Source organism: Mustelus asterias, chromosome 5, assembly GCF_964213995.1.
Source record: "Mustelus asterias chromosome 5, sMusAst1.hap1.1, whole genome shotgun sequence".
Taxonomy (NCBI): domain Eukaryota; kingdom Metazoa; phylum Chordata; class Chondrichthyes; order Carcharhiniformes; family Triakidae; genus Mustelus; species Mustelus asterias.
The window spans coordinates 133,313,609-133,327,581 of record NC_135805.1 but is presented as its reverse complement, the minus strand read 5'-3'; the positions used below and the strand labels follow the sequence as shown (position 1 = coordinate 133,327,581).

Sequence of the window (13,973 nt, the reverse complement as noted above, 5' to 3'; positions counted from 1 at the left end):
ACAACAAGATTCCTTGCATTAATGGTCAGGTGCAGTTGTTGGGGTTTGTGTCGGCTTCGATCACAGGCTTCCCGTGCTAAGGTTGGGTGAAGTCAGCGAGGTTGTTGTCCACATGGGTCAGACTTCAGCGCGAAAGGCCAGGTGCAATCGGTGAGGTTAGTGTCCCCAGGTCACAGACTTTCCGCACCAAAGGTAGAATGAAATCGGCGAGGCATGAGTCAGGTGAAGTAGACAAGGTTTGTGTCAGTTTGGGACAGAGACTTCCAATGCTAAAGGTCAGGTGCAGTCAGCAAGGTTCTTGTCAGCTTGGATCACAGACTAAAAATTGATGAAGTTAAAAAAAAATTATTATTGAATGTCTTTGGATTTATTGATAAAGATACTCAACTTATATTTCACTTTTGACTATCTTTAACCTGTTGCATTCAGCTCAGTTTAATTGTCTTCACCAATCCCTCAAAACACCTATAGGAACATGGAATGTATATTTTTAATTAACGGGCCAAAGGAAAAATTATTACATGGATATATACTCTATTTCAACAGTCAGGTACATGTTACATAATGGAGATCTTGTGTCAACAAATACCTCCTCTTATGTAACACCAATTTTCTAAATTGTTTTCCTGCAAAACAGTATTAGTTTTTGAAATTTGGTTACATACTCATCATGCAGTAAGTAGATTTACAACTAAACTTTAAGTTTTTAATGATTAAGATAATGTTTTAAATGTTTATGTTTTAAACAACAATAGAAACTCCTCAAACATCCATTTAATAATCATTTGAGGTTCATTTCGACAGCTGTTGAAGGTAATTATTAGCTTTCAAGTGGAGAATCCTGGAATTCTTTCGGATAACAGGTAGAACAATGCACAATGAAAACTGTTATTTTGGGGCTCCTTTCTAATCTTAAATGCTCTGAAAGTGCTTGCTTGACAGAAGACTAACTGGGTGTTGGTTGCAAGCATTACCACCTCCCACCTATTTCCTAGAAGTTTAATAAAAGCTGTCAATCACACTGAAAACAGACATCTTCAGGAACAATCTCACAATAAGCAAATGTTCAATCTCTTAATGGGAGTTTACTTAAATTCAACTAAAACCAAACATTTACCAAACAGAAATTAAATTCTTGGAGCCCAATGGCTCCACTTGGCAGGAATGGAAAGCTGCCCGCAAAAAGTTATTTGCGATTGGTCCAGGTTTTTGGGCGCAAGAAAACAGTAACTGCTGTTGCCCACTGTGAGAGGGGAATGGCCTTATCAAAGTAAGTGGAAGGCCTCTGGAACAGATTGAGCCAAGGACCTTACAGTACAAACTGTTGGAACCAGTTCTGATGTTGGGCAAGGAAAGATTTGCTGGAGTCAATATTAAAGTTCGTGTGAAAGCCCATCTATGCTATCCATCAATCCTTCTGTAAGAAATATGTAGATGGAGCCTCCAAGGAAGAGATCAAGGACATCCTCATACAGGACCTTGCTGGTTGTTGATCTACACCGTTGAGGCCAAAAAACTAGGTGGACCTGGTGTCCATGCACATTACCAGAAATCTTAACATTAACTCTTATTTGATTATGAAAAATAAATATGTAACTTACAAAAGGACACAATAAAACAATCTTGGTCACCTTGGAAAAATAATGCACTATCAAGCTTAGCGAACAACAACTCAGACTACAAAAGCCGAAGGGTTTTTACATTTCAGGGATTATGATTCCTTTTCTAAAGTGCTGAAAAAGGGTGAGGTCATGACACATTTGACTTGGTTGTTGGCTAGTCTCTTTTGTAAAAAAAAAACACCTGACGCATTGTGCATAGGTATATTTAAAAGGGCATCTTAAAAATGTTTAAATCTACATTCAATTGTGGCCCTGAAGTGGCATTCAAATTAAAGATTTATATGCACCCAGTTTTAAATTATAGAAAATTATATTCTTCATCTCCCCCACCATATACATGGGCGAGAATTGAAAAAAGCCACTTGTTTTTGAAGAATTGAAAATGAGTTCTCATCTCAAATTCTAACTGTACAAATACTTGAATTACTTCCATTACAAAATAAATCTAAACTGAACTTCGAGAAATTTAATTTGGTGAAAGAATTGTACACTAAATATTTTGAAACAGAAAATAATAGTTAAAATTCTACAAGACGCTACAAAATATGCATGGTAAAACCAATCAAGTAGAAATGAAGACAGCATTTTTAAAGAATGTCATTCAAATGTGAGCTACACACCAGGTAAACACTTGCAGGCAGATTAATCTGCACTGAATGACTCTGGCAACTTTATACCAAAGCCCCCTACCGATCAGCCGTTCAGAACATCCTTTTCCAACTCCCTCTATTAGCCCAAATATCAGTTTTTTATATGATCAGGAGAATACCTATGAACTATTTCATTATAATTTCAAAAGCATTCACAAAGCCACCAGGAAGAGCTCAGCACGTTTATCCAGTGAGTAAAGAAAAAAAATCAATTCGGGGATCTGGGTATCGCTGGCTAGGCCAACGTTTATGGTCCATCCCTAATTGTCGTTGAGAAGGTGATGGCGAGCTGCCTTCTAGGGCGGCACTGTGATACAGTGGTTAGCACTATTGCCTCACAGCACCACGGACCAGCTTGGGTCTCAGTCTATGCTGCATGTTCTCCCCGTCTGCATGGGTTTCCTCCAGGTGCTGCAGTTTCCTCCCACAGTCCGAAAGATGCGCTAGTTAGGTGCATTGGCCATGCCAAGTTCTCCCTCAGTGTACCCAAACATGCACCGGAGTGTGGCGACTAGGGGATTTTTGTAATAACTTCATTAAAGTGTTAATATAAGCCTACTTGTGACACCAATAAATAAACTTCAACAATGCAGTCCATGTGGTGTAGGTACTCCCACAAGGTTGTTAGGGATGGTTTCCAGGATTTTGACCCTGTAAATGAAGAAACAATATATTTCCAAGTCAGAATGTTGAGTGGCTTGGAGGGGAACTTGCAGGTGGAGGGGTTACCCTGACTTTTGTTCTTCTAGATGGTAGCAGTTGTGGTAATCACAGCTTTCATGTAATAAAACACAGGTACATTAGCAGCCAAAAGCTACATAAGGAGATATCATGCATAAAACAAATGGTTGGTCAAAAAGGTAGTTTTAAGGAACACTTTAAAAGGAGTTCAGCAAAATTGAGAGACAGGGAGGAAATTCCAAAGCTTAGGCCTTGTCAGCTGAAAGCAGAGCTGCCAATGGAGGAGTGATGGAGATCGAGGATGCTCAAAAGGCTGTTACTGGAGGAATGCAGAGTACAGAGTTAAGGCCGTGATGGTTACAGAGGTAGGGAAGGATGAGGCAATGGCAGGATTTAAACACAACATCAAGATTTTAAATTTGTGATGCTGCTGGACCAAGATCCCATGCAGCTCAGAGGCACAGAGCAAAAGATGGCAGCTTAGATCTGCAGGCAATGCTGCAAGGGTGCTTCTCATACAAGGACATATGATAAAATACAATGGATTAAAGGAGACACAGATCTCCAAGTTTTGACTCCTCATTCACTGACTAGTAACCCCCTTCAGAGATACATATGGACATCCAATGAGGGCTGGGTCAAACCCAGTGGTGATACTCTCCCCTCTTCACCAAATCCCTACAATGGAGGAGGTTGTTCCTAGCGCTGTGAGGTAGCAGTGCTAACCACTGTGCTGCTCTTGACCTTACCAATTGTCGAGGCTTGGGCCATGAAGAATGCTCATTTGAAGCAAATATCAGAATCTACCCAGTGGACTGAAATCAGAAAATGGGTCAGAGTGGGAAGGTACACAAAGATTCACAAAAGAAAATGCACCAACTACAAATTAAGGTTAAGGTTTCACCTCATTGGTACACCTATGTAATTAATAAGGGTTAAATTGTCAAACTGCACCGTTCATAAGCTGAGTGATGAAAATACTTCATCTGTATGTACTATTGGGATAATTGGTGAATTTTGGGAGTTGTAAATATGAAAAAAAAATAAAGTTATGGTTAGGAAGGTGGTCAGAGCATCAGGTAATCCAGGACCGCCTGTCGAAAAGATACAAGTTGTAGTTGGCAGTTAGGATGGGACAACCGGGCTGTGATGTTGAATAGGTTCAATTTGTTGTGGAGAAGTTAGGAGCGCTCTTAACATCGGTCAAGAGTTGTAAATATTTAGTTAGAACTTGTTAGTTTTGTTAACAGGCGCGCATACTTAGGCTAAAAAGTTGCAACACTCACTCAAAGTTGTATAAAAATAGGACATTTACTCTACTCAAGTCCTAATTTATCCTAAATTACAAATAGTTCTAATTAAGATTAATTATTTTGTTTATCCAATAAGAATATTCACAACCTCCTGCCAACATTTAAATTATCTGAAAGATACTACATCCGAACGATCCCCAAATGCGTTTCATTCCCCCCCAAAATACTGCAGGTAACTTCTTGCTTTAAAAATTTTTTTTTTAAATTACATAACAAAAGTTTTTTAAATTACATAACATCTCACTCTTCCTCTGGATCATTTTCCCTTTAAAGTTTAAAACAAGCATGAACTACTTTCATCTCACGCATCTCCACATCAGTTTGAGTGAGCCGATGACACATTCCTTCCCCAGCACTGCCTTTGGGAAAGAAGTCAAGAAGATGCAGTAAATTAACCTAGTCAGCAATTTAAAACGCAAGATGGCAAATGCACTGCACTGCTCCAATTTATCTCAGAATTAAGGGAAGCGCACTAACATGGATTTTGCCACCTCGACATATTGCTATTCCTAAGCAGTGATCTAGGCATCAAGCCTGGAAATAAGTTAGCGGATTGGGGCACTTGATCCTCTAAAAACTACACACAACACAACTGATCCCAGAAAATTGTAATATTAGTGTAATGCAAGAGCAGTCCCTTCAGTTTGTATATCAGTATGGAGTTTTCCAATGTTCTTTTCAATTCCTTCACTGAAGATGTGATTTCTTTTTGCGTGTGAGGCAGTTTGATGGGCAGTCACCCTCCGATATGACAATCTGTCACAAGTAGGCTTTTATTAACACTGCAATGAAGTTACTGTGAAAATCCCCTAGTCGCCACACTCTGGCGCTTGTTCAGGCACACCAAGGGAGAATTTAGCATGGACAATGCACCAAACCAGCACTTCTTTTGGACTGTGGGAGGAAATCGGAGCACACGGAGGAAACCCATGCAGACACAGGGAGAATGTGCAGACTCTGCACAGACAGGCAATGGGTAGCAATGGAGCTGTGATCCAAGCCAGAATCGTACCCTGACACTGAGGCAGCAGTGCTAACCACTGTGCCACAACCCCAAACGACTATAATTATTTTTTATAGATAATTACGTTGCCCTCTTTCTTGCTGTGAAATATATGTGAACACAAAAATCTAAATTAAATAACTCTTATGGCTGTATCTATGCATACATTAGCCTGATAATTAATTAGGCCCATATCTCTGGGGCACCCAAACCGTTCCTCTGGCGTACATGCCAATTCTCTCGGTAGGTTACTAGGAGTTCACGTGCTCACTCTGGCAGCATTGTCCCCTGCTGACTCCTGCCTCCCCTCATCCTGTGTTCACACCAATTTCACAGCAAAAAAGACAGCACCGGCATCATGAGAATGCTTGGTGTTCCCCAATTCTCTTGGTAGGTTACTAGGGGTTCCGAGGCTTGAAAGGTTTGGGAAAGACTGATATAACTGTTAGCAAATAGTGTTTTTTAAAATTTGGTATTGTAGGAAACATTTGCTTGAAACCAACAAGTTTTTATCCAAATATAGCTTTTAATTTCATCATGCAGCTCTATGAACATCTAGGGCCTAGTGTGAAAAAATGACAAATTTGTAACAGTTTTTACGAATCCACCAGCAGGGGAAAGGGATTTTGATTATGGAGCTGCAGTGGTGGCGATTACACACAAGTAGACCATATGGCCCGTCAAGCCTGCTCCACCATGGTTGATATAGGACCTGAACTCCCACCAGACCTCAATGTTTGAAAGATCCAAGATCTGTCTATCCCAGTCTTAAACATATTCAATGATTGAACACCCACAACCCTGAGTTAGAGAATTCCAAAGATTCACAACCCTTTGAGTGAAGTACTTTCCCATCCCTTACCCTGAGGCTGTGTCCCGACCAGCGGAAACAAACTCTCCACCCTATCAAGCCCCTTCAGAACGTTTCAGTGAGATCATCTCTCATCCTTTTAAACTCCAAAGTACATAAGCCTAATTTACTCAGTCCCTCATGATACAACAATCCTTCATCCCAGAAACTAATTTAGTGAACCTTCACTGTACTGCTGCCAATGCAAGTATTTCCTCAAACGTGGAGACTGTAACTGCACACATAGTATTCAAGATATGGTCTCACCAATACTCTGTGCAAGCATAGGAAGACTTCTTTATTCTTCTACTCTAATTCCCTTACAATAAATACCAACATGCAATTTTCCTTCCTAACTGCTTACTGCATCCGCAGGCTAACTTTATGGATTTCTTCTATGAGCAGTCCCAAGTCTCTTGATTACAATTAATGGACATAAAAATTAGAAAAACACCACAAGCAATACCACAAGGAAGCTGAGGTGCAGCTTCTGCATTTTTGAGTAAAGAAAAATTAATGTCTAAAAAGCAATCTGCACATGGTCATACTCAACGCTGCCTGGGTAAGTTCTTTCGGAGAGTCGGTGCAGACTCGATGGGCCCAATGGCCTCCTTCTGCACTGTAGGGATTCTATGGATTGGTGACTCAGCACGCAAATCTAAAGATGTCAAATCATGTAAAGAAAACGCAGCAAGAATGGAATTAATGGTGACGTTAAAACTCAATGAATAAATCAGAAAGGAAAATGCAGAGTCCACACATTTAAACACAGATCTGGAAATTGTCGACCGGATTTCTCTGCTCTGCCATAAGCTGTGCAACAACAGCACCTTGCTGAGAGACAAGGCATTGTAATCCATTCAAGGACATGACATGCCATTAAAAACATCTTTAAGAGTCAGTGCATTCAAATGCAGATGGTTTTTAAAACAGCCAAATGTCTTAATTAATCCTAAACAATTTCTCAACTGGAAATCAAATTTTTCAGGAACCTCATTCCTTCAAAATTTGTTTTGTTCCTATTTCTCCACCATTTTTTTTTTACATGATTTGACATGAATTAAATAAATTTATATTTCATTTAGCCTCTGCATGCCTTGGTGGACATTCTTAATTTGATTGATTGAGGTTGTTGATCGACCTGCTCTCTCTCACCCCAATCCCCTGAACAAACTCTAGCAACCACTCTACTTGCAAAAACTCTGTAGGAAGCTGTGTGATCAAAGGCAAGCACTCTTCTTTCACTGCTCATTATAAGATCTAGGCCATTATGATACATTGCCTGAATGGTCGGGGCGGCAGCAGCAGCAGAGTCAAGAGGAAATTGAGCATGGACGAAGAGGAGAAACACTGATGGCTCTTTTAATGAGTTAGCACATGCAGGATCAGGCCAATTGCCTCCTCCTGTGATACAAGATTGAGATTCTTAAATACATCTCCATTTTACTGCTTCTTCATGTCTTGCAATGAGATACCATAATGAAGGGCCAATAAAAATAGGATTATATAGAGAGACTTGACAACTTTTCCATCAATGTGATTCATAATGCGCAAATAGCAAGACAGGTCAAAATTCTGTCATAAATCACTGCAACTTGTGTTTAATAAGCATTGATTCTTTAGATTAGCTAGGTCACTTCCCAAGCAAATATTCCAATGGGGGCTTAAAAATTGTTTGTGATGGAAAGAAGCAACTATAAAGAGAGACTGAAGAATAACTGAACTATGCAACATTCCCTGTATCTGTTTAACAGCAAAGGTAAGGCAACAACAGCACACCCCCAGTCACTGTCCTGCACTTTGAAATGGAATGCCTGTGCAATGTAAAGCAGAAAATAAGAGATCCACAAACAGAGGGCAACTACATAGAACAACCACATTTCTCCAACCTGACCATCTTAAGATGGTGGCCTTAAAAAGGCATTTTCTTCCTCCACCAGATGTACCAAGGACCTGAGAAACACCTGATCTCATTAACCTCAGTGTTGCGAGGGGGATAGAATATAAAAGCAGGGATGTCTTGATGCACCTGTACAGGGCATTGGTGAGGCCGCAGCTGGAATACTGTGTGCAGTATTGGTCCCCTTATATGAGGAAGGATATATTGGCACTGGAGGGAGTGCAGAGAAGGTTCACCAGGTTGATACCGGAGATGAGGGGTTTGGATTATGAGGAGAGGCTGAGGAGATTGGGTTTGTACTCATTGGAGTTTAGAAGGATGAGGGGGGATCTTATGGAGACTTATAAGATAATGCAGGGGCTGGATAGGGTGGAGGCGGAGAGATTCTTTCCACTTAGTAAGGAAGTTAAAACTAGAGGACACAGCCTCAAAATAAAGGGGGGTCGGTTTAAGACAGAGTTGAGGAGGAACTTCTTCTCCCAGAGGGTGGTGAATCTCTGGAATTCTCTGCCCACTGAGGTGGTGGAGGCTACCTCGCTGAATATGTTTAAAGCGCGGATGGATGGATTCCTGATCGGTAAGGGAATTAAGGATTATGGGGATCAGGCGGGTAAGTGGTACTGATCCACGTCAGATCAGCCATGATCTTATTGAATGGCGGGGCAGGCTCGAGGGGCTAGATGGCCTACTCCTGCTCCTATTTCTTATGTTCTTATGTTCTTATAGCCAGTGAATCAGTACAAGTATCAACTTACAAAAACAAGCTGGATATATGCAATCTTCAGCTGCAAAACAGGAGCACACAAAAAATGGCAGATAGGAAAAGAGTAACCGGTACACCAAACCGTCCCTGTCAGCCCAGTGGGAAGAGCAGAGCTATCAATATAGGACAGTCACCAAGAAATCCAGTTACTGAGAAATCCAGTTAGGATTAGAAGAAACGTGTTTACCCAATGAATGATGAGAATGTGGAACTGTAACCACAGGGAATGGTTGAACTACATGAGCAAAAGAGGGAGAAATGAATAGAGTGTTAAGAATGATGGAAGAGACTTGAGTTATAAGGAATGGCTGGGACTTTTTCCCTGGAGCGTAGGAGACTTAGAGGTGATCTTTTGGAGGTCTATAAAAAAAATGAGGGGCACAGATAAGGTCAATAATCAACATCTTTTCCCAAAGGTAGGGGAGTCTAAAACTAGAGGCCATAGGTTTAAGGTGAGGGGGGGGAAGAGATACAAAAGGGTCCAGAGAGGCAATTTTTTCAGTCAGAGGGTGGTGAGTGTCTGGACAAGCTGCCAGAGGCAGGTACAATTTTGTCTTTTAAAAAACATTTAGACAGTTACATTGGTATAGAGGGCTATGGGCCAATTGCAAGCAATTGGGACTAGCTTAGTGGTAAAAACTGGGTGGCATGGACAAGTTGGGCCGAAGGGCCTGTTTCCATGCTGTAAACCTCTATGACTCTAAGCATCAACACCAGTGCAGGCTGGTTTGGTCAAATGGTCTATCTTTGTACTGTATATTCTTTGTAAAGCCACACTCATATCCTTCTAACCATTCCCCTATCACATTTCTCAAATACTTATATCTGCATGTTTTTAATAATTTAGTAAAATACCAATGCATTCTGCAATATAAACAATATTAGCTTTGGATTTTGTACATTTATCCCATTCCTGACAGCGGTGCTGGAAAAGCTAGCCTTTGCTGCCCACCCCCAATTGACCTGGGAAGAGGACCCTCAAAATCAAATGAATTATCATGTCTACTCATCAGCAGTATCACCGCATGGATACCAACTACAATCTTAGAAATCGTCAACAGTAATTTTTGGCATGAAATGTGCACTGCTGTAAGATGGCTACCCTTACATACACAGAAAGACCAGTAACGAGTACAGATAAGGAATACTCAATGTGTGACCTTCCTTTAAAGTGAGAACCATGACTCATGATAAATCAAAATTCGCTCACACTGAGCCTTTTAAATGATGCTTCCTATCCCTGACCATCATACAAGTCAGAATTGTCTTTAATGTGTAAGCAAGCTTTTTTTAAAAAATCTACGGTTTAGCTACAATTCAGCGATCATCCAAAGATGTTACTAAATCATTTTTACAATGTGCACTTGTAATGAATAAAATATACTTAATCCATCGGGATTTATCATTTTGGTTAAGAAATTATAGCAGGACAACACCTGAAATATATCTACTGACTTTGGAAAAGAATTTCCAGAATTCATCCAGGTTACTTTGGTTTGCAACTAACATGAATATGATTGTGTGACTATGTCCAAGAACAGACAAAAACACAGTACACTTAAGCCACCACTACAACAGTATCCAGAATCCACTGTGGTACCATAACGCACCATTTCGTAACCAAGTGTTTTAACTATTGATAAGTATAAGAGAAAATAATTGTATAAATAAAAGGGAAGGAAATAATTTGGAATAGGAAGCTGGGATCCAAGTAACTCTAACTACATTGCAATGCTTTAACTACATTTATGCAGATATAGAAAACAGATTTAACCTTACTTTGATAAGTGCAGAATTTCAACTTTATCCAAAAAGAACGAATACACCACTAAATTCAAGGGTGACGGCAGAAATGTAAATGCACACAAGTTTTTACTGTTTCAGCCGATTTAATATCACACAGAGGATAAGTGTATTCTTGCTGTTGCACATTAGGTGTTGACTCTTAGGCATCATCATCATCATCATCAATATTGCAAAACGGATTAAGAGACAGAATGTCACACATGCAGCAAACACAATTATATATTCAGTGACTGTTCAAACAGCCACACTCCCCTACATTAAACAGCAAGCGGTTTGATTCAAGTGTGGAATGTGTTACCACCCTCAATTTATACTTTTCAATTCTACTTGCATCACAGAAAGCACTTTGATTTTAACCCAATCCGTGCAGGGTCCAGTAGGCAGATGGGACATTTTCCAGTAAGCTTTGGGGATGGAGGTGACAGGGAAGATTGTGTGAAGTCTCCAGATTGCAGCTTTGAAAATACTATTTGGCACAAACAAATAAGTGGAGAGAATGAAAAGGCCAGATGAATGGTTGGGGGGGGGGGGGGGGGGGGGGAAGATGTGGGGGGGAAGATGTGGGGGGGGGGGAGGGGGGGAAGATGGGGGGGGGGAAGATGTGGAGGAGCTGGATTGATGTTTGGAGTCATGAAATCCCTACAATACAGGAGATGACCATTTGGCTCATCAAATCTGCACCAACAATCCCACCCAGGCCCTATCCCCATAACCCCACGTATTTACCCTGCTAATTCCCCTGATATCCAAGGAGCAATGTAACATGACCAATGCACCTAATCTGCACATCTTTCAGACCATGGGAGGAAACTGGAACACCGGAGAAAACCCACATAGGCACAGGGAGAACATGCAAACTCCGCACAGGTAGTGACCCAAGCCAGGAATCGAACCCAGGTCCCTGGCACTGAGAGGCAGCAGTGCTACTACATAGGAATTAGGAACAGAAGTAGGCAAATTCAACCCTTCGAGCCTGCTCCACCATTCAATCAGATCATGGCTGATCTCTCCCTGGTCTCAAATCCACCTCCCCACTCATTCCTATTTCTTTTATTAGAAATATATCTAGAAACCATTCAACGATTCAGACTCCACCGCGCTATGGGGCAGCGAGTTCCAGTAACCACTGTGCCACCCATTAGACTGAGAGGGCGTCCCACTTCCTGCTGTGTAAAAAAGGGGACCTTGACAGCCAATCGAGCTGTCGGCAGGGAAGAGACGGAGTGACAGCAGCCCAGCCCAGCCCGGAGTGAGCCCCGCATTCCGGGGACCCGAGTGACAGCAGCACACCCCACAGTCAGCTCCCCGCCCCCGATGTGAGCGGCTCCCCCGGCCCGGTGTGACAGCAGCCCAGCCCTGTCTGGAATGAGCCCCCGGTTACCTTTGGCCTCGCAGTCGGCACAGTATTTGTTGTCCTCCTCCCGCAGCAGTTTGGACAGGATGAGCTGGTGCTGCTCGTTCTGCTTCTGGGATTTCTCCCGCTCCGAGCGGGTGCTCATGGCGCGGCAGTGCGGGGGTTGTGTCCCTGTGTGGCCGGGCTGTGAATGCTCTCTGCCCCGGTCTCTCTCTCCCTCTCCCGGTGTCTGATCCCGGTCTCTCTCCCTCTCCTACAACATGGCCGCCAACCGGAAGCAGCCGCAGCCACCGCCGCTTCACCCCCTAGCAGCGCCTGCCCCAACAACGCCGCCTCCGCCCGCACCACATAGTCCCCAGCTCTAAAACCTCCCGCTGCAAACAGGAGAGGGGAATCGGGAGCAGACCCGTGTTGTTACTCGTCGTGCTTTGAGTCTCAATCAGACAAGGCATGTCATTCCCGCGATTTGTGAATCAAGCAGCAGGTTCCGGGATGCTTCACCCGCTCCCACTAGGTTGTATCCTTGCGCCGGCCGAGGCGTCGTGCTGACGTCAGCAAGGGGCATGACGCGTTTCCATTACGTCACGAGGAGGGCCACTGGAATCCCAGTAATGGGGGAGGGGCCACTGGAATCCCAGTGAGTGGGAGAGAGGCCTCTGGAATCACACTGTGGGGAGGGGCCACTGGAACCCAGTGACTGGTAGAGAGGCCCCTGGAATCCCAGTGATCAGGGGTTGGTTCACTGGAACCCCAGTAACTGTGGGAGGGGTCACTGGAACCCCAGTGACTATGGAGAGGGCATATCAGAAATGAAGTGACTGTGGTGAGGGTGTATCAGAAACCCAGTGAATGAGGAGAGAGGGTATCAGAAACCCAGTGAATGAGGAGAGAGGGTATCAGAGACCCAGTGAATGAGGGGAGGGGTATCAGGAAACTTGATGACTGGGCAGTGAGGGTATCAGGAAACTCAGTCTGGAGAGAGGGGCCTCTGGAAATCCCAAAATCGGTAAGGATAGGCAACAACAACTCCCCCACGATCATCCTCAACAGCAGTGCCCCACAAGGCTGTGTCCTCAGCTCCCTACTATACTCCTTATACACCTATGACTGTGTGGCCAACTTTCCCTCCAACTCGATTTCCAGGTTTGCTGATTACACGACTGTAGTGGGTCGGATCTCAAACAATGATGAGATAGAGAATCTGGTGATTCCGCTGCCTCGGAAAAGCAGCCAACATAATCAAGGACCCCACACACCCTGGACATACTCTCTTCCATCTTCCTCTGTTGGGAAAAAGATACAAAAGTCTGAGATCACGTACCAACCAACTAAAGAACAGCTTCTTCCCTGCTGCCATCGGACTTTTGAATGGACCTACCTCATATTAAGTTGATCTTTCTCTACACCCTAGCTATGATTGTAACACTACAATCTGCACCCTCTGCTTTCTTTCTCTATGTACGATGTGTTTTGTCTGTACAGCATGCAAAAAACATTACTTTTCGCTGTATATAAATATATGTGACAATAATAAATCAAATAAAATCAAAGCAACACAGTGAATAATGTTTTCAGAAAAGAAAGCAAGTTTTAACAGCCTCTAAAGGTGTTTATTTATAAAAGTCAATTGTTAATCACCTTTACTTTAACTGGAGTGTACATATTACAGAGAAGGAGGTGCTGGAAGTCTTAAAGCGCATCAAGGTAGATAAATCTGCGGGACCTGATGAGGTATATCCCAGGACGTTGTGGGATGCTAGGGAGGAAATTGTGGGTCCCCTAGCAGAGATATTTGAATCATCGATAGTCACGGGTGAGGTGCCTGAAGATTGTAGAGTGGCAAATGTTGTGCCTTTGTTTAAGAAGGGCTGCAGAGAAAAGCCTGGGAACTGCAGGCCAGTGAGCCTCACATCTGTGGTGGGTAAATTGTTGGAAGGCATTTTGAGAGACAGGATCTACAGGCACTTACAGAAGCAAGGACTGATTAGGGACAGTCAGCATGGCTTTGTGAGTGGAAAATCATGTCTCACA

General features: G+C 42.7%; 1 protein-coding gene and 1 pseudogene across 6 annotated transcripts in view; one reads left to right on the top strand and one right to left on the bottom strand.

Annotated features, from left to right (window-relative positions):
• Nucleotides 1-12,267, bottom strand: part of smap1 (small ArfGAP 1) — a 252,271-nt gene extending 240,004 nt beyond the window's left edge. For 3 of the 6 annotated variants that reach the window (XR_013497795.1, XM_078213304.1, XM_078213306.1), the window contains exon 1: nt 11,970-12,267. Coding sequence is in view for 4 of the 6 variants with exons in the window: in XM_078213304.1 (XP_078069430.1) it covers nt 11,970-12,087 (118 nt within the window). In the remaining 2 variants the exon portion in view is untranslated. The remainder of the gene's footprint in view (nt 1-11,969) is intronic. The other 3 variants (XR_013497794.1, XM_078213307.1, XM_078213305.1) reach the window with 2 other exon arrangements.
• LOC144493930 (small ribosomal subunit protein uS9 pseudogene) lies at nt 1,146-1,558 on the top strand (annotated as a pseudogene).
• Nucleotides 12,268-13,973: the final 1,706 nt, after the last annotated feature.